A 21,269-nucleotide genomic window follows, 5' to 3' on the forward strand; every position below is an offset into this window, starting at 1 on the left:
TGTCTGTGCATTAATACGCATTTATTTGGGGCAATGGAAAGTTGATATAGTGTCTCCTTTGGTTTATTAATAGACACATGAGTTTGAAGGTGCAGTGGGTAGTCAGTTTGACGGGGCACGCATTCACATGAGTATGCAGGGCCTCTTCTGTCATTCTGTGCCTTTACTGGTATGCAGTCAATGATTGGCTGTGTAGGGAGGCAGAGAGAAAAGATCGTGGTGACAGTGTAACTGAAGACAACGTGATGCATGAAAGGTCATCTTAAACAGGAAATGAAAATACAATGGAAAGACTAATATCCTGTGGAGGACCCAAGCTGATGGAAAGCAGGGGGATAAACCCTACGTTCCTGATTTACGACCAGCATCCCTGATCAAAGTCTTTATTATAACTATTATAACAACTACAAAATATAAAGCAGTCATCACACAAGCAACAAATAGACTTCTCCCTGGCCAAACAGCTAGGCTCTGTCAGACATGGCTAACTAGCTGTAAAACTTACAGAATTACATTACATGCAAACACATAAACAGACGCATACACATATGTGCGTGCAGGCATGGTCTGATCAATAGCAGAAGCACTCGGCATTGTGGGGCTTCAACAATGGCTCGGAATAGCAGACATAAGGTTCGGATTGCCAGGTGGTGGATTTACATTACTTGGCCTGACTTCGGTCCTGCACAGAGGAAAACGACTGGTTTCGGTTTGCTGTCCATTAAAGTCTTGTCCGGATGTTTTGAGAAATGAATCTTTTCAGTTTGAACTGCTGTAGGCATACCATTTTTCATTTTCCTTTTTGAACGTTACGCCTGTTGATATAGAAGTTAAAATTGCTTTCAGTGGGCGTTTGTATGGAAACTATACACCTCGGAAAGGACTGAACACACTTTTGCTAATAAATCCTCTAGTTAGAGGGGTAGAAATGTATCATTCTTATTGCTGCTTTCCAAGTGTTCCTGGGTGCTATTGCCTGGGCTTTGGAGGTGGGAGCCAAGATGACTCAAGTGTAATATGTTACACTTTGCAAGTGTGTCGGATCCAGAGGTCTTTCACTAGAGAAGGAGCGAAAGCTTCAGCTATGGTACAATAAAATACGTCTTGCTGATTTTGGAGAGGAGGTGCTGCTCTTCGAGCCTGTTCTGCACCAGGGCGCCTGTGAAGCCATCACATTCCTGCACTCGTATTGTCAGGCTGGCAGGAGGTACATACCTGCGCCACTGATAAACCTCATGAGGTAATGGAAAACGCTCCACTGTGGCTTACCAATAAAGACCTGAAGATTTTGCAGGATTTCAACTGAGCGTGCAGTAAACGGACCCCATTTATGTATTTATTTATACCTTTTTTATTCCACATAATCAAGTCCTGAGCCATTCCGGTCGGGTTTCCTTATAGGGATGTGCTGGATAATTTACCTTGGGCTCTGTGTAACATGTGGTTTTCGTTTCTCTGAGAAAAGCAGGGTTTGGGTGCGCTGGGCGCCTCCTTTGGCAAGGACTGCAGTTGTCTGTCTTCCCAGCCTATCATTAGAGTAGAAGAGATGATTCATGGACAGAGTTGCAGTGAGGAAGGATAGGCAGGACTTATACTGTCATTACATTGCTTGCTGTTATATTGTATGCAGCTAAGCAAAGAACTTCAACCTCGGTGAGGTTTTATGTTTCGATGCAAGGTTCCAAGTTATAAGATGTAGTAAGTTTCTATAGACTGAAGAGGAGTTAAGAGTAAATATAGATTTGTACATTAACCCATTAACGGTTGATATCAAACAACTCTTAATGAATGCTTATTAAAGGTAAATGAATGGTTATAACATTCAACAGGAACAAGGCATAACAATTTTTGAAGGCTTGCAGCAGTGTTGTACCATAGCCAATTCAATGCTTTGCCAGTGAAAGCTGCTGGCAAACTTTTGATACTTAATCTTAATAGTTCAACATAAGTAGTGTAGTAGTTTAGGCAATTATTTGTTTTTTTAAGAAAACACTTAAAAAATAAAGACATGACTTGTAAAATTTATTTTGTAACCTCACATACATACGCCTGTATACTGAAGAGTTTAAAAGTGTATGAGTTTAAATATTTGGTATAGTTCAGCGACTTTATAGTGTCACTAAATGTTTGAATTTTTCTAGACGGTTTGGAAAGTATCATCTTAAGAACAGAGAGTATTCAAACATGATGAAACAAATGTTCTTGGTTGCAAATCTGAACTAGGATATCCTTTTTCTCTCTGATCATTTTTCATTCTACTTCATGCTGTTCCATCGACCCAAAAGTGGACACGCAGCACTCGGGTGGGAGTGTGTCACAGGCAGGAAATCCCTGCTGGTACTTCCTTTTCCGCTGTTTGACATCACCAATCAGTCAGCATGTTATCTCCTGTCTCCACCATTCTAAAATTAAACTTGGCGAAAAAGCTGAATGACAAATCTAGAAACTACACAACCCTGGAAGCTCTGGATTCGATGTAGGTGGGGCCTGGGATGTGTATGTGACGTTATCCTGTACCTTGGAACGAGGTGCTGGTCTAGGGGTCTCCTCCTCCATTCAAGAATGTGTGTTCCTCTGGTTGCAGACAGAAGAAAGTTTGATCAGAGCTCAGAATGCCTGCGTTCCTGAGCCTGTTCTTCTCAGCATGCTGGGAGAGGGGTCAGTAACATGAGGCTGTGCACACTGATTACCCTAGAGAGGCTCTGCTGTAGGTGCACCCCCGTTATGTAATTAAGATGCATTTCTGGAACATATGAAACCACTGTGGTGTACTCTGATATAGTATTTACTAGGAAATATGTCATGCTCATCAGAGAAGGGTCAAGAACGATGAGATCTTTTACTTATTTATTATATTTTGGGGAAGCAGAAGCCATGGTCCTTCTCAGAATTACAGGCTATTAACAATACTGTAACTGTAAGACCACTTGCAATATGCCATCCACATGCATTTTAAACATTATACACTTATGCTAACAGTAGATCATTCAGGAAATCTCTAATTGAACATGTGGACCAGGGGAGAATATAGACTCCCTAGACACTGGAACATATGGTGTCTACTCTATACAGTGCAACCTGATCCTACCATTATTGCTGAATGTGTCATGAGTCCTAATTCTCAATGAGAAGACATTCACAACAGATAAAGACAGAGAGAGAAGCCTCCATTACAGAGGCCCATGCGGACCGTTATCTAAAAGCAGGCCTGGAAATGCCATGTGGAGCATGTGCAGTGGCATTGCTCAAACCAGACATCTTCTGTCCCAGGTTCACCCTGCTAGATCAGGCCCTTTCTTTGGTCTCTGAGCTTCAGTTGAGGTCAAACAAGGTGGTCTGAAAACCTAGTAGACGCTTCTTTAATGTACTACATCACAGCGGAAAATGCTGGGTGGTAATAATGAAATTCAGTGAACGCTTGCACTTGAGATTCGACTGAGATTTGAGTAAAATGGAAATGTATATATTTTTCTTATATAAGTTTGATGGCAATGGGTTTTTGAGGCACTCTGTGGTTACTAGCTGATATAATGAAGCTGTTCTGTGTCTTCTCTCCAGGTCGCTATTAAGTCCATCAGGAAGGAGAAGATCAAGGAGGAGCAGGACATGGTGCATATTCGCCGGGAGATCGAGATCATGTCGTCCCTCCGCCACCCCCACATCATTTCTATATATGAAGGTTTGTCTTTCTGTCTTACGTCCATCTCTCCAGTCATGATTTTATTCAGCATTCAAATGTTAAGAACAATGTTTCCACTTATATCTCCATCACGGGTTTCTTCATTATTTAAGTCGTTACAGTAATGTAATTCTTTTGTCATTACTTGGAGGCAAACAGATACTGTGAATGTGTATTGGAAGGCTTCACAGTGAAAATGTCATCGTTATATCTTAACAATAGCTCTGGGTGTTATTTATCATCTGTCTGTGTGTACTTTTGCAAATGCGTGTATGGAAGAGAATGCATGCGCGCGCGTGTGTGTGTGTTTGTGTGTTTAGAGGCAGATCTATGTGCTGGTGTGGGGTGTCTGTGGGCAGCTTTCCACACATCTAAGGGGTCTCTTCTTTTTCCTCTCCGTCCTCTTCATCATAAGGCCAGACATGTGTGGCTGGTTTCTGTCAGAGCAGCTGGGAAGCAGACCCAGAGATGCAGACCCAATTCTGGGAGAGGGGGCTCCTGGGCCCACCAGCTCGCACTAATGCACTAAAAGTCTGGCACTGAATGAATCATCGTGCTCCGATGAATAAGTAATGACCCCCTTTCCACTGGTAATGAATTGATCAGCTCCGTAGAGCACTGCTTCTTTTTTTACAGTGCACAAATGGGCGCCTGCACGAGCCAAATGGGTCAGCCGCGGTGTCGGGGATGAACGGAGGAGTGACTGATTAATAGGCAGCGCCTCTCTGCCCTGAGCTCATCGTCCATGCAAGGAGCGTGAGCCATGGGCTGAAGTCCACGTCTCTGATTGCAAGTGCCGTTTTGCCTGACCCCCCCCACCCCTCGTACGCCCCCCCCTGACGGGACTGGCATGACTGCCCGGAAGGGAGCTTCTGTGCCACGTCAGGACTGGCATGCAGCACGTTAGCTGACGGCGCGGTATTCTTCACAGAATCTGCACGCAGTCTGTGTTTGTTAAGGGGGGGTGGTGGGGGGGGAGTGCAGGGAGAGGGGAGGGTACGAGGTGCTTTTGAAGAAGAGCTACAGATGCTGGAACCCTGTGATGTGGTCGACCCAGCTCAGAGCATCGGGGATGACGATGAGGAGAAACGCACACCAAACGCACACCAAACGCACACCAAACGTACACCAAACGCACCCCAAACGCACATCAAACGTACACCAAACACACACCAAATGCACCCCATGGAATCAGGCTGTTGGACTGAGGCATCGCTTCGTCTGCTGTCCCCACGGCAACAGTGCTGTTCTCATTTTTCAGCGGGGTGGGTGCAGGGAGGCGGTGTGGGTTCTGGTGTACCTTGTTAAAATGTGTTTACTGTTGTGGGTTGGCTTCCTACCAAAACAGCATCGGAAATGTATAGACACAGAACTGTATATCCGGCAACACCCTTGTCCCCCATAAAGTGCATATTGGAGGCAAAGCTGAACCAGATGTGCTTTTGACTGAGAACTTTCCTCTGAAAGTTCCCCCCTACCCGAATGGTGCACACATGCATGTGCTTGTCACTCCAGGGCATAGTTTCTAGAACGATCTCATTCACGCTGTATCACTGGCCGACTGGCCGCAGTCACTTTGCTGCCTACCACTGGCCCAGGTAATGAACTCTGACTGATTATCCCCTGCAGAGGAGAGAGAAGCAGGGATACAGGGTCAGGGGTCATTCCTAATGAGCACACCCGCCAGCGGGGTCACGGACCCAGAGCATTGCCCAGCGCAAAGCAGGCGTGAAGAGGGGTGCTTCAGAGGGCCTTTAGAAGGGTTCGGAAGGGTATTTGGACCCCTTGACAGGCCGCAGTGTGTGCTGGAGTGGATTGGAGAGTGGGGGAGCAGAGTGTGGGGGAGTACATGTAATTTGAAGTCTTTTCCCCCGGGAGACTCGCTGCCTGAGAGTTACACGTCAGCTACCGAAGGGCTTAAATAATGAATGACGAAAGTGCAAGTGGAGAATTCAGTGTCTGCAGATGTCACTGCCACTTTGGCTCTGACGTGTGTCGGCCTCGTGGAGCTGCGAATCACGTCTTACAGGGGTGGCGTCAGGCCGCTTGCGATATTCTCAGTCGCCTGCGATATTCCACGACCCCGTGAGAAGAGCGCGAGGTTGTCCGAGGGCGACGGTGTTTCCTCCTGCACTCCCTGCACTCTGGGCTTCCTCACGCTCTTCCTCCTGCATTTACCCAGCAGGCCCCAGCGCTCCACGGTCCTGCTGCCGCAGTCGAAGGCCACGGGCGGGGGGGGCGGACAGACGGGCGAGGCTGGGCAGAGGGGGTTGACGTGGGCAGCGGAGGAGCGGGAGGGGCGTGGCCTCTCTTCCTGCCCATTAGTGCTCCTTAAATGGGCATTTGCCTTTTGCAGGAGTTAGTGTTTCACTGTAATTTGCTTTGTGTGTTGTCCTTAAACCACAACCCTGTCTCTGCCTTTTCGTGCTTGCCAGTGGTTTATGCCATGACCGTGTGAACTCAGCTGCCCAGTCAAAAATATTTACTTTATATTTTTGAATGTCTGTGAGGCCTCTATTATTTTTCATTGTTGATGTAGCCTCACTGAAACTTGGGAAGATGGGAAGGTTTTTTTTATTTTGGACTGGAGGACTTCCTTTGAACATTGTTGCCTTTGTGGCAATATCTGAATGTGTATCAGACACTATGCACCATATACCATTAAAACATGAAATGCTTGAGGAAACACAAAGCAAGTATGTCAAGAGATTTACTGTGTTTTTTCAGGCCGAAAGTAGCTAATGGTTTGTGGGCTGTTTTCACTAAAGTTCCCTGTGTGTGTTTTGTGTTACAGTGTTTGAGAACAAGGACAAGATTGTGATTGTGATGGAGTATGCCAGTAAGGGGGAGCTGTACGACTACATCAGCGAGCGTCGGCGTCTGAGCGAGAGAGAAACGCGACACTTCTTCAGACAGATTGTCTCTGCTGTGCACTACTGCCATAAGGTACAGCACCATAACGTCTTCTCTCCCCACCCACCTCCTCTGTCTCCACCCACTTCTGCACCTGCCTCCTCTCCACACGTGCGCCTCCTCTCTTAACCTGTCTCCTCTCTGGACCTGCCTGCTTCTCTCTTCAGCTCGTCAGACACCTTGTGGCCCCTTTCCCGGACTCGGGACTTTGTTCGTAGCAGTATGCGCGAAGATTTAATAAAGCCCAGTGAAGCACGCGCAGGGCCTGTCGGTTGTGCGAGCGTGTTGTGTTTGGCCTCCTGGCGTCCAGGAGGAATCTCCGAATGACGGCTTGATGAGAAACAGCTTTGCGACTTGGTCCTCGCCTTTCTCTATCTGGCCGAACTCTCACGGCCAACGTGCACTCCTTTGGTGGGTTGCCCGACCACAGCGTGTCTCTTTCTGTCCAGACCGTCATCGCTGATGCCAGCACTCTAATCCCCGTGCCTTTTCAGACAGGGTCTGTGCGCAGGGCAGTGCTGCCCCACTACGCTCGGTCCTGACCCAGGTCCCACACGACCAACGCCCACTAACATATTCCCCGCAGCTGACAGAGGGAGTGATGTCATCTCCCAGACTGGGGGAAGCCCTCTGGTGACCTCCAGTCAACAGGGGTGTGGTTGAGTCACCGTCACCGCTCCGGGCGTGATCGGTGGGTGTGTGCGCTCTCGAGGGTGGGGACAGAGATGATGCAGGAAGCAGCGTGCTCAGAAGCTTCCTTCCAGCTCGGCTGCCTTCCCTCGGAAACACGGCGAACATGTGTTGCCCTTCCTCGGCGCCAGAGCTGGGAGCGCACCATACACAGCATATTGCTAATGAACTCCGCCACGACAGAACCCCCCGATGCTAATCTCTCACGGCTGTGCTCTCGGGCTCGCGCACTGCATGTCAACTGCAGCTTTAAAGGAAACACTAACGACACAGCCGAGTTTTAATCCATAGCCCGTGTGAGAACATAACTCACTCTAGTCAGTAATTACAGATGCGTGTTTATGGCACAGATGTTTGTTGGTTGATCTCAATATGTTTGCCTATGACATCAGCTTATATAATAGCATGGCTGGGTCTGAGAAGGTTATAGTATTTATTTAGCTGCATGCTTTAGTTGTTAGAACATCAAATGGCTCTTTCATTATCTATGCCTGTGGCTCATACACAGGTCTCCTCAAAGGGTTAGTGTGTTAGGGTTAGGGTTGGTGTGCAAGTGCCTCAGAGACTTGCTGTAGAAGTTCACAGGTGTGATCCCATCTGCTCTGGCCTCTGCTCTGAAGGAGGTCACTGTAATGTAATGTTTTTTTTTCTCACTCAGAATGGCGTGGTGCACAGAGATCTGAAACTGGAAAATGTGCTACTGGATGAGAACTGTAATATAAAGGTGAAGTTCATTCATTTATTTATTCATTCATTCTGAATTTTCCATCTATATTTGATCCTGCTGAATTAGCTTTTAGTCTCAAATTGAAAAGTAGATCTGTTGTAAGGCGGCAGTAATATACCATCAACAATACAATAATACTATACAATACTCTGGGATTCTCTGCAGTGGTAAAAAAGAAAACGAGTTTTATACCATATTTTTTATATCGAGCAGATAGCTGATTTTGGGCTGTCCAACCTGTACCATAAAGACAAGCTCCTCCAGACCTTCTGTGGCAGCCCGCTGTACGCGTCTCCAGAGATCGTCAACGGCAGACCTTATCGCGGTCCCGAGGTAGAACATTGACTTTTACAGACTGATAGATGTATTGTACAGCTTTAACTGTTCACATGGGTTTAATACTGGTATTAACAAACAAAGAGTCATTGTGGTTTTATAAACAATGTGAGAAAGTCATTTCGAGCTCCTGGCGCTCATTGGGAATGTTGGCGTGATGCCGTTTGAGTCTGATGATCCTGGGATGGTCCCTGATCTCCAGATCTCCTCTCGGGCTGTCTGGGTGATGGAGCAAGGAGAGAGTCTTAATGCTGCATTAGGTCTTTAATAGGATTATCAAGCCCTTGGTAGAAAGCAGGCCCACACTCTGCCAATATTTGTCTAGGATAAGATGTTCTATTCCTGTTCTGTAGTTGGCCACACACCCCCAGGAGGTAGAATCACCCCCGCCCCTCCCCCCATTCCCTGTCACTTCTGTGGATACTTTTTGGCATGGAATTGTACATGTACCGGTTCACAGAGAGGTGATTTTTTCTTGTCTGGTTCCCCCTTGTGATGATGAGAATCCTCACGTGCTAAACAGTTAAAACCGATTTGAAAAGAGCACACTCCTGCTTGGAGAATTTTTTGGGAGTGTGGAACTTAGGCCTTTGAAGATTTTATGATTGCTGGAAACATCTTTAAAAAAGGCATTTAGATGAGTTGCATAGATGAGTGAAATGGAAAAATTGTGCTTCTCTTTCTCTTTGTGGTAGGTCGGGAGTGTGATGGTCTTCACACGCTCGCCACCCTGTTTACGAAGCAATTGTTAGGCGTTTCCAAAACGCAGCAGTCAAGTGTTCTGTAACAAGTGTTATGCATATTTTTAGACCCAAAGCAGAGGTTTTCAATTTGCTGCAATTTTCCTATGGGAACAAACAAACAAAAAAAAAAAACACTTGGAGATTGTAATCAAAATTACAGTACGTTTATGGGAAAAGCCACAAATTACAGCCAGTAAGGGGAATAAAAAGCATACAATGGCTATGTCACCTTGTCATGATCAGAATCTCTTCATCCTCTGACTGATGAGAGGAAGGCCTTGAGCTAAACAATTTGTGAGGAAGTCCAATCAGTCAGGACTCGCTATCTGATTTCCTGATTTCAACACCCATACAGGTCGAAACAAGCCATCCAGAGATGGCGTGTCCCAACCAGGGGACTCTGCCTACCAGAGTTGGAAGGTTTTCCGCTCTTTGAGCAGTGGGGGCATCAGGAGATTCTGCAGCTGCTCCGTCCCCCCAACCCCAACACTCCCCCTAACGCTGCGAGCCTTATGGAACTGTATGGGAGGCAAAAAGAGCAGGTTACATAACAGGAGGTCCAAAAAGTGTGAAGATATGTCTGATAACATATTAGCGTTCCATATCAGTGCAAATTACGGTACACTGACACTCTGCTGTCTGGTCATTGCAGTATCATAATTGTGCATCGACCAGTGCGCAAAAAGCTCCAGTACTCTACACAGTATGGAGGTTATGGGGGTTGATGCATTGCTCAGTAGTCCTGGCCGGTGGAGGCAGCCTAACGTCGTCCTAGTCACGCACGCCAGCGTGGCCAGAGCCGCAAACTCCCCCCGCGCGCTTATCTTATCTCTGAGCGGGTCTCTCTCCGGCCGCGTGGAATGTGGGTCCTGAGTCGGCACATGCCTGTGTTATCTCGCCCCTGCAGGTGGACAGCTGGGCTTTGGGAGTGCTGCTCTACACACTGGTCTACGGTACCATGCCCTTCGACGGGGGAGACCACAAGAACCTCATCCGCCAAATCAGCAATGGCGAATACAGAGAGCCCAGCCAATCATCAGGTGCAGAGTGGTTCTTCATGAACCTTTTGATGCTTCTACAGCCTAGAGAAAATGGATAGGTGTGATTACACAAACGTTGCAGAGCATGTCCAAGGAATTAGATCCCTGAGGGTTGTAAGCGTTTTATTGTATGAGGTCATGTGCCATATTTATGGCTTCAATATTCCTTTTGTCCAAGTTCCCTAAATGTTATTTAGATTCTGTGTAAGACTAATGCAGACGCTACATGAAATCATCAGGCGTGACGTATATTCTGAAGTGTGAATAACCGTGCACCCCTGCAGACGCTCGTGGCCTGATACGCTGGATGCTGATGGTGAACCCTGAGCGGCGGGCCACGGTGGAGGACATCGCCAACCACTGGTGGGTGAACTGGGGCTGGAAGAACAACGTGTGCGACTGCGAGAGCCAACGTGACGCCGGCTCCCCCATGCTGGCACGCCTCATCGACTGGCAGAGTCGGACGGAACCGCGGGCGGCCAGAGGCGCCCGGCCCGAGCCCCTCCTACTCTTCCGCCAGCGGCCCAAGAAGAGCAAGAAGGAGAACGACGGGGGCGTGGCGCACCGCAGCGGCGACGACAGCCTAGGCCTGAAGAGGCCCAAAGGAATCCTGAAGACGCGGCCATCGGACGAGCAGCAATCGCCAAGCCCGGAAGACGTGGAGCTGCTGCCAGCGACGGGGGAAGCAGAGAGCCCGGTAGCGGCAGCGGCCGGCCAAGAAGAAGAGCCCGTGGTCTCGGGCGGCTCGCTGGCTAAGATCGTGCCTGTTCTGCCTAAAAAGGGCATTCTGAAAAACAACCAGCAACGGGAATCAGGGTACTACTCCTCCCCCGAGCGCAGTGAGTCCTCCGACCTGCTAGGTGGCAGCATCGCCCCTCTCGTCGCCGGCTCCCCACCAAAACGTGCCATGGGCAGGAAAGGCATCCTGAAACGCAACGGCAAATACTCCACCTACAGTGCCATGCCTTCCGCGGGGGTCGTGGGGGAGCCGCCACCCGGCGACTCGGGTTTGTCCCGCAGCCAGAGCCGCCCGTCCAGCATCGTGGGCGAAGACAGCAGCGTCCTGGCAAACAGCTCTTTCAGCATTGTGGACTGGCCGCCCGTCGCCGCCCGTCCCAATATCCGAGGCTGCGTGTCTGCCGAGAACCTGCTCCAGTTGGCCAACTTCAAAGGGCTCCGGGCTGCCCCGCCCCTGCACGGGGGCAAGTTTGGCCGTGGGGTGCAGGGCTCTCCTGGAGACAACAGCAGCTTCTCCCTACTGGGAGACCTGGATGACATGACTCAGGTGTACCAGCAAGCCCTGGACATCAGCAGTAACCTGTCGTAGATAGAGAGGGGGGGGGGGGGGGTGGCAGGGAGACAGAGAGGGAAGAGAGTAAGAGGAGAGTATGTGGGAATGTGTTGGCTTTGTGTATCTCTGACGACCAGTGTGACGCTGGGATATTCTGAATGGGAGGCTGAAGTGTTTGAAATGGCGGGGGAGGGGGGGGGGGTATACACTACCAAACACACTCGCACTACTCGTACCACTGCTCTTGATGGTTAGTATTCTGGCTTGTATTCTGTCTGGTGTTCTGCCTGCTTTCAACCCTCACAAAGACCAGTGCTGATTTCAAATGTTTACATATTAAGAAGGCGAATCACACACAGACACCAGGCAGTGGAAGGCTCCCAAACAAAGCAAAGAGCCAAGCTGAGTTTACAAAAGCACCTTAAAACTCACACTGAGCACATGTTGTTGTGATCTATCCTTCCTGTAAAAAAAAAGAGAAAACCAGGGTTGCTCCACAAGAACTGTCAGTGTCATTTATTTATTAATATTTTGCATAGACTTAGTGATACAGAACTGGTGTGGTCTGGCTGTACTGGAAGAGTGGAAAACTCAGTCTCTCCTTTAAATCAAATGGAACTGACATATATAATTATTATGCTATTTGATTAGTTATTAGCAATCATTACAACTGCATACACAAGACGTGAGGCCTCATATTTATCGTGAAAAATTCTTGCAGGTCTTATATCTAGAGTCATATATATGGGAATATGTATGAAGTGCCTTTTGATTCATATGAAATTATGTATGTCATTTCCTTAAGGTGGAGAGCACTGCCAGGTGGAGTCGTCCCCAGATGTGCTGTGTTCTGTTATGTATTGAATGTTGGAAGACCCAGGACCTCAGTGCAAAGCCTTTACAGGCACACATACACACATACATACATACATACATACATATATATATATATATATCAACTGCCACATCGCCTGTTGGAAGACTGATTCTGCATTGTTGCCTGAGTTTGTGCCTGTGTGGTTTCTTAATTGAATTGAATTGCTGTTTAGGCCCCCTGGACGCCGTTGTCTTAGCAGGGCTTTTACACAAGGCAGCAGTCAGACACACTCTCAGTTCACAGGAATGTAACAGTCTAAAACAGACTCTTTGAATAATTCTGTTGTTCTTCTTGGAAAGTTGAAGACCCTTCCTTGTGTAGTTCCAGTGCTGTTAACTTACTGATTGACCAGTATTTAATGTCACCTATTACAGTTCACAGGCTTCTTGGAGGTTTAAAACATAGCTAAACATTTGTTTTCAAAAAAGCAAATTCTCAAGCAGACTCTTTGCTATGGACTGTATTGGGTTCAAATGTCAACAGACTTGGCTTTAATCCATTCATAGTCATTAGTATTGATGTACCCATTCTTTTAGTCTTGAAGTTGTACTGAAGCTACATAGAATGTGTTGAAGAAGGGGTGTGAGTGTGGACATACGGCAGGTAGAGAGATTTTTAGAGAGATGTGTGTTAATAGTTGTAGCCATTTCTAAGATGCAGGTATTCTGAAAGATCTGGTAAAAATGGAGGTGATGGTGTTCAGTGAAGTTGTACATTATGAAAGATGCTTGTAAGTCTTGACAAGGTAGGTAGAGATTAGGAAAGTATGTAGAACGTTTTATGGTGTGATGAGATCGGCATGTCTGAAAGGAAAGGCTCTCGAGAACGGGACCATGTGCTTGGACATTGTTGGACTCCCCAGTTTGCTTGTTCACCCCCAGCAATGCCCCAACATGATCTACGACAATTAATACAGCTCACAACAGGACAGCTGCAAGAGAGGAACATCCAAACCATTGTAGCGAGTGCACATGTTCAATTAATTTAACAACAACAATAAACATCAAGCTGGCTGACATCTGTGTAACATAAGAAGGCGTGCCACAGAGGTCCTGGGTAAAAATGACACACCCTTTGTGTATCGAATTGTATTGCATTTTTATATTGCATTGTATTGTCAACTGGATTCACAGTGAAGAAATTATACTATGTTAGTATTTTGTTTTATTACGCTTCAGTTTTTGATTCTCCAAAATATTGAATCTTTTTATCATTTTATTTTTATTTTATGGCGGAAACATGGATGTGGTAATCACTGATCTGATGTGGGCTAAACTTCTCAGAGCACCAGGGCTGATATAAGACCATCTCCTCATTGCTCATGAACAGTAGTTTGACAGGCGAACACTGATCCTAGTTCAGCATTCATTGTCTGTTGGCTACAAGCTCTGCTTCTACCGCTGACCGAATGGGATACAGTGATCTATCCATAGTAGAGAGGTCAGGCCTTTAACAGCCAGGTGCTCAGGTCTAGCCAAATTCTCACCTAGACAAACACAAAGCAAAGTAGCTGGGTTTCCACAGCTGGTTCGGTCCAAAGATCCTCTGAAATAACTTAAATGGCCTCACTCCGCACTGAGATTCAGCTGGGGCTTACTGGTGTCTGATGCAGAACTCCAAGAAACCATACTGTAACTTGGTATACTCTCCCAGTATGCCCTCATGGTTGGGCAGTACACACATGCCCTGTTCCACAGACACTTCAAAAGGTGACTGCCCACCACATAAATGATGAGCTGCAAATATGTTATCTGCCAAACTGGAATTAACTGGTGCATATCTGTTAGTTACTTATAGGAAAACTTGACTGGATATTGTTATTGACAATAAAAAAGATAGTATTATGTTATTTAAGTATTATTTTTGTTATGATTCATTACTGTTGTTGGCTAAAGCCACAATAATCATTTAATTTTTTTTTTATTATTGATTTGAAAACCTGGACTGCCAAGGTGGTTTGTTTCAGTGCCTTTGCTATCTTTTAGGATCATGTTTAATTTTTTTGATAATGATAATTATAACAATTGTTTTTATACTCTATTTATTGGTGGTGAAGCCATTTTGCTTGATGTAATGCCACTCCATGCCTCATGGAGACTCAAAGACTGCGTTAAGAGCATGTGTACTTAGATATGAACAGAGTCATGTTGACATGGAAAATGAGACAGAGGGACAGAGAGACAGAGAGAGAGAGATAGACAGATAAAGCAAGTTGTGTGATTGTGTTCTACGGGCTTGGGTTGAGAGAGGTGCTGCTGATGTGGGAAGACTGGGAGCCCTATGTGGTCAGCATCTCGTCGAGATGGCGGAACCGAGCCACTGTAAAACCAGCTCAATAAATGGATAATTTCAAAGCAGCTTTTGTGTGTGTGTTTTTTCCCATTGTAACAAATGGCTTTGTGCTTCAAACAACTTTATCTTCAAATGGCTATTTCAGTCAGCAATAAATGTGTTAGAATGAACTCTCATTATGTCAGAACAACGTTTATCCTTAGAGTGATTGAAGATTTCAAAGAATAACGGCAATGAGAAATGAAAACTATTGGATATTTCACCAGAGAAAAAATATGGATGAGACGTTAACTTTTTATGTTTTAAAACTTCGTAAACTTTTAAAGAGTACTTTTAAAAGCACTTTAAAGAGAACCCTGACTTTTAAAGAGACAGCCTTCAGTGCTGGGTCACATTTTGAGCAGGGCTCTGTTTCTACCACTACAACAGCCCAAACAAAACGCATACGTCAAATTCAAAAGGGAAAGTCATGCACTTTCCAGCGTGAGACAACGCTCTTCTGTCTGTGAAGAGTCGGAGAGAGGAGAGGCCATAAGTGACAATGTAGAAGGGAAGAAAGGAAAAGCAATCAGACCACTACTGGCAGGAGGGGTCATCTGGGAGGGAGACACTAATTCAATCCACATTTACAGCAGTGGGAGGAGGCGGCGGAGGAAGAGGAGGAGGAGGAGGCCGACGGGCTGGACCTACGGGCCGGAGGCCGCAGCAGAGGAGCAGGAGAACACTCCTGGCTCGTGCAGCATGAGCAGGGAGGCGCTGGGTTCGAGACGGAGCGAGACGGAGCCTGGACGGCGTCCCTTAGCCAAACTGATCCCTAAACAACATAATGACCTTCTAACTGTGGCTAAAGAGACTGCATTCACTCACACTGATGTAAGATCGAATTTATTGTTGCGCCGCAAAAACCTTCTCACAAGCAGAGCTGTGGAAATGAAACTGGAACTAAATGGACTCTCGTGAATGTGGGTCACGGGAGTGCGGCGCTAAACTACGCAGACCAGAGAACTGCAGACGTGCTTTCGGTCGTGCTGTGCAGGCTCAGATCAATCAGGACAGAGACACGTTCTTAGTCGGTCACGGTCCCTCGAAAAACCATTTCTCAAAGGAAAGATTATGGGCGTTTTTACTTGCTGGCTTCCCCTCTGACATGGTACTGACCTGAAGTTAAACTGGTGTTTTCTTTTCACAAACCTACCCTCCTGCCCAGCTCTCCAATAAAAAGATGGCATCCGAACCCCAAACCATCCAACACTACCCTGACCTGGGACAGCAGTGGTTCTGCTAACCCATTAAACATGGACATCAGGGTTCATGATCGGGCCACCCCCTGTGTTCTTCCTTCAGCTTTGAGCGAGACATCAAACAAAGCCTCAGATTTCAGCGGGCAAGAAAAAGCAGCAGCATGAGGAAACTGGAGGGCGACCTCCATAGCCCCTGAGAGTGAGCCCTGGCGGCCATGGGCAGGCTATCGCCAGCGGCAACCACCCCCCCGCGCCCCCCCCCCACAGCTACAACCAAAGGCAGACGTGCCGAGGGTGCAGGAAAGAGCTGTGGAGAGGAGTGGAATTTGGTGGCGCTGGGGTGCAAGGGAGAGCTTTTAGGCGGCTGAGCGTGGGACTTGGCTTGCCCCGGGGCCTCACTGCGAGGCTGGGAATGGCAGTGGCCAGGATGTTTCACACTGAGGTGTTCAGGCCCGGGACGAAAGCTGAGTGAGCTGCCTAACGCAGGACAAATAAACACCGGGACAGTCTAGGATTGGTGTGAGAATGTGAGCTTGCGTGTGTGTATGTCTGAATGTCTGAGAAAGGCTGATTGACCGTTCAGCACATGCCAAATGTCACAAATCCAGAATCCAACTGCGCTGTGACAACATAGTATACGGTGACTGAAATAAAACCTCCTCGCCCTCTCCTCCTTCCTCTTCTCTCCATGCTTTCTTTCCATCTTCCTTTATTTCTTTACTGCTCTCTCTCTTAGTCTCTATTTTTAGTCTGCTATTCTGGAATTTGTTGCTGACTGGCTGCTGTTGGATGTCTGGGCGGCAATCCTGTCAGGAATGTCTGGCCCCTTCTCAAACCACCACAGAGGCCGGGGAGGGAGAGCGAGCCTCAACCCGGCGAGGGAGAGAGGAAAAGAGAAAGTGCAGATGTGTCTGTTTTTCTGTAGTACACCGCAGTCCAGCCTGCACGTGTGCAGTCGCAATTTTGTCTGAGTGCATGTGTGCGTAGATGTTTCGGACTTTCGTTAGTAAAAGTGTATTGTGTGCGTTGCATGACCGGCCTCTTTTCTGTGTGTGCATTCCTGTACTATGTGTGTGGATATGTTTGATGAGTCCTCTTTTAGTGCGTGTGGTCCACTTAAAGCAAATAATCTGTTGTAATCTTACCCTTTTCCCGGATCAGCCCAACAGTTTCAAAGAAATGTTTAGAGTAAAATGTTTAGAGAAAAAGTTGTCTCCTGCTGTTCGTGAGAGAAATACTCTCATTTTTTTCTCTCTGTATTTTAGTAAGCTAATGAGATCTTTCTCTTTTGAATGTACTCAAACTAATTTATTTGTATTAAAATAAAACTGTTCATTCGAAAAAAATTTTATGGTTCAAGATTGCTTGTGGTGACAAGAGGGTTTTAAAGATCTCTAAAGAGCTTGTTTGTATAAGGCCAATATACTATTTTTATACAATATAATATACTACAATATACTACTCTTCTATACAGCTTCTGTATGTTCAGTAAAGTTAGAAAATATAAGAAATATAAAACAAATCTTGTTGCATGTAGAATGAATCTGAATGAGACAAAAGCAATACTGAAAACAGGATATGTGCACAAACTGCCCCTTAAACCTGCCTTTGAATGAACAACTGCTAAAAGAATCTCCCCTCCAGACCATTTAGTTTGCACTGGGCTGTTGGGTGTTGTGGTTAACCTACGTTCCCCATTCTCCTCTCTTCTGTGTGTCTTGGCCAGCAACACCGGTGCTGATCTCGTGAATGTGAGCCCTTTCTCTTCCTTCAAGTTCTCAGGAATTTCTGCAGTGTGGTTCATTGTACATGTAAACGTTTTTTTAAGACAATGATCTGCATGCCTTTAGGTGTTTGTCCTGGTATGTTTGTGTCAGTGTGTCCTGGTGTGTTTGAGCTGCTGCGTCTATACCGGTGTGTTACATTTGTATATTGCTGATGCTCTTACCAGGACCATCACCCTTGAGAAAAATTAACCTGCAACACATCAGCCAAAGAAATATATTTACCCTATAGATAAAAACACAAGCAGCAGGACTGACATTCAGATTTTACACCAAAGTTCATGTGTTGATTTATACAGTATTTTATGTTTGTCTAATAAATGTGATAAAGCTTTGTGAATTTTCATGTATGAAAATTTTATCCAGGAAGCAGTTCCAGTAAAAATATCAAATTGCATGTTTTACATTGTTTTGATTTCCAAAATCAATTTCATGACATTTATATGGCACACGATATTCAAGTCTCAGATACAGTGAGCAGGAAGCAAATGGATATTTTTGAGGACTTCACAATAATAACCAATAAACTCTTATGGTGGTAGAAAACGAATAATGTTGCATTTCGCCAGTGTAGTGTGACTGAATCAGCCTGTGTGAATGTGACATCAAAAGTCTGAAAAAGTGAGAAGTTTGTGCATGAAGGAAATAGTCATGCAAAAAAAGAAAAGCAAAAAGAAAAGGAGAGAGAGAAGAATCATGTTTGTCAAAATGCACTAATGTGGGAGCAGTTTCCAGTCAGTGGGTTGAATTGATTCTGGGTTTTACTCACCCTGCAGTTTGGTTTGTGTTTAAGCCCCGCCTCTCCACGGTCTGACTCTGGACCCAGCATGACGGTCTGAATGCATCTCCCAGCTGAGCTGCATTCCTCCCCTCTCAGGTTGTGTCTGATTCTCTGGTATTAAAAGATCCTCCCCTCCCTTCCCCATTCCTGCTTTCCATTCACCTTCTCCTAGCACCAGCCTAGACTTACCATCGTCCAAATGAATCAGACTCGGCCTCATTCAAATAAAATTAAATGTCGCAGTCTGAATGAGGAAAAAACATTTAAGCCGGGCCCAATTTAACAGTGTTTTTCAAGAACTTTATTCATGGGAAAGAATTGTAGGAAATGTATAATGGATTTTACATGCATTGGATTTACAGGCAGACATGAATAGGGTTGGCATGCTGAGGCACTAGGTAAGCCTCTCTTCACCTGGCTTATGGGTAATGGGGAAACTTCACACCGACAAAGAGTTCGACCCTACCCACTATAAACTGAAGAAACGTCCTGTACAAAAACAGCAATGGTGATTCCATGACAAAGCCAAACTTGTTCATTTAAGCAGCTTTTAAAATAGCCCAAATTTCCAAATCAAAAGGTCTGAATCTACTTTTTCCAACTTCATGACATAACTTCCCATTTGGAGAAGCAATCAAAATCAAATAACATACCTCAGGGATGACCAACACATTTTCTCACAGGTTCATTTTGTTAAACTAGACAGTAAATAACAATCCCTTCATCACTTTAAATTCCTTAAAAATTATAGACAAAAGCACACAGGTAAATTTGGGCAGAATGAAGGAACGTGATCAACATATAGAAAACTGATATCAAGGTAAAATAAAATAAAGTGTGTGTGTGGTATAGCTGTTGGTTCTAACACTACATCCAGGCTTCGAACCATCTTGTCTTCATGGTGGTCCATACCTGTCACCAGTAAAGTGTTTTTATGAGCCTTGACTTTTGGAGGTGGGTCCAGTATAGCCCTGCCATCGGATAAAATACAGCGGAGCTGCAGATGATGAAGTACTGAGGAGTGAGGTTACCTCCCATGGGTCGAGAGACCTTCTTATCCCTCCAACTGACACTTTCCCATGAAGCCAAGATACAGTCCGGTTCCCCATTCCATATAGCTCTACCTCGTCTGTAGTGTGCACGTGGCCTCCTTCTCATGATGTTGAGGACCCTTTTTAAACATTGACCATATTTTTTATTTCACTAAAAGTTAAAAGTTGACAGGAAACTAAATCGGACTGATCAACCACCACTCCCTGACTACTATACCCCTACATGCTAAAAATTGCTTCTTGAACTGGACCGACACATGTGTAGACCTTAGAAAGCATTATCTCCCAGAGATAAACTATGTAGTCTCATATTTACTTTAAGCGGGGGTCTCAGTCATAGACTTCTCATCAATTTAATGACCAACAGAATGGGGACGAGAAGCCTTTTTAAGAAGGTAGAGTTTCAGGCAAGGGCAATCAGCTAGTAACTTCAGATGAACTTCACTTAAGTTCAATGAAGGTAAGAGCCAGTGTACATAAATACCTCTCTGGTGGAGATACTATCTTCCTTAGCTGCTATGCCAGAAAGAACAACTCTCCCACAATCAAAGAGGAGATGCCCCTGGAAAAACGTCCCTTTATGAGTGATGGCCATCTGCTTCTCTCCTCCCCTCTCATTCTCCCTCTCCCTTTTTTTTGGTCTTAACCAGCAGTGAAATGTTGAAGAAAAACAAATGAAAAGATAGCCCTTTGAAAAGTGATCCCCGCGTCAGTGGCCTGCCCCCCGCCTTTCACTTGTGCGGGCTTGATGAAAGACTATCCCTCTCTCCATCGCACGCAACCTCTCCCAAACCTGTCTGGACTTTCAGAGGGGGAGGGGCACGGAGCAAAAATGAAAGAGGGTCCCGGGGAGAGTGTGGACTAGAGAAAGACTCACAAGTAGTGTTTGAGGGTTACAGAAAGAGAGAGAAAAGCTAAACTAGAACTGCTAATTAGAGATAAGAATTCAAACACCACTGGCTGCATAAAAGTTTGTAATCATTATAACTTTTGGTGACTTTTCCCAGTCTTAAAGGATTTTTTGCACTTTAGGCCTCTGTTCAGTCAGAAATTTATGTGTCACAAGATATGCTGGACCAATAAGTTCTACCTTCATCTGATGAACATCATATCAGGTTTTTAAATCCCTGCCACCTTGAATTAGACACAGTGATGGACAGACTACATGAAGACAAGCTGATGGGTTCTACATGAGGACACAATGCTGTGCTCAACACCCAATGATGTGATCTGCATGAAGGCACAGTGACCAACAAATTGTTACCATGGAAGTTCATTCTTATTTAGGCATTTCAGGAGTTTATGTTGTTTCCTGAATCTAACTTTTTCAAGCAACATATATCTGCTGAATTAAATTATACAAGCCACTTGTCTACAGAAATACTGAAAATGTTAGTCGTTGGTAATGGTAGATCAAGCAAAAACAATATTCTTTTCTCACCATCACATCTCACATCTTATGAAATACAGAAAAACATGTTAACATCTTTACAAAAACATTGAATCTGACTGAGTCCCTGTTTCTTTCATTTGCTGGAATGATTTAAATTATTTGAAGACAAATGAACAGTAGAATGTTATTGTCCCATCATTACAATTTTTGTGTATTTCAAAATTCGCCACACTTTCTCTATGCCTGAGCTTGTGGACAACCTGCAAGCACTAAGCAGAGAATCAGTCACATCCAAGACAACACGCGGGGGTGAGAGGACGATGAGGAGGCTCTCGGCTTCACTTCTGGTTGGGTCCTCTTGATTTCTTCTGCTTTCTATTGGCTTGGTGATTGATGAAACAGAAGAGCAGATGCATGGCCCACTCCTGCA

General features: G+C 45.6%; 1 protein-coding gene across 1 annotated transcript in view; it reads left to right on the top strand.

Moving 5' to 3' along the window:
* The window catches only part of nuak1b (NUAK family, SNF1-like kinase, 1b), an 18,512-nt gene extending 3,859 nt beyond the window's left edge, over nucleotides 1-14,653 (top strand). The window contains exons 2-7 of the mRNA XM_077006953.1: nucleotides 3,559-3,679; nucleotides 6,474-6,625; nucleotides 7,941-8,006; nucleotides 8,223-8,342; nucleotides 9,996-10,128; nucleotides 10,413-14,653. Coding sequence (XP_076863068.1) covers nucleotides 3,559-3,679; nucleotides 6,474-6,625; nucleotides 7,941-8,006; nucleotides 8,223-8,342; nucleotides 9,996-10,128; nucleotides 10,413-11,455 — 1,635 coding nt within the window. The 3' untranslated portion in view covers nucleotides 11,456-14,653. The remainder of the gene's footprint in view (nucleotides 1-3,558; nucleotides 3,680-6,473; nucleotides 6,626-7,940; nucleotides 8,007-8,222; nucleotides 8,343-9,995; nucleotides 10,129-10,412) is intronic.
* Nucleotides 14,654-21,269: the final 6,616 nt, after the last annotated feature.

This window comes from Brachyhypopomus gauderio, chromosome 5 (assembly GCF_052324685.1).
Source record: "Brachyhypopomus gauderio isolate BG-103 chromosome 5, BGAUD_0.2, whole genome shotgun sequence".
Taxonomy (NCBI): Eukaryota; Metazoa; Chordata; class Actinopteri; order Gymnotiformes; family Hypopomidae; genus Brachyhypopomus; species Brachyhypopomus gauderio.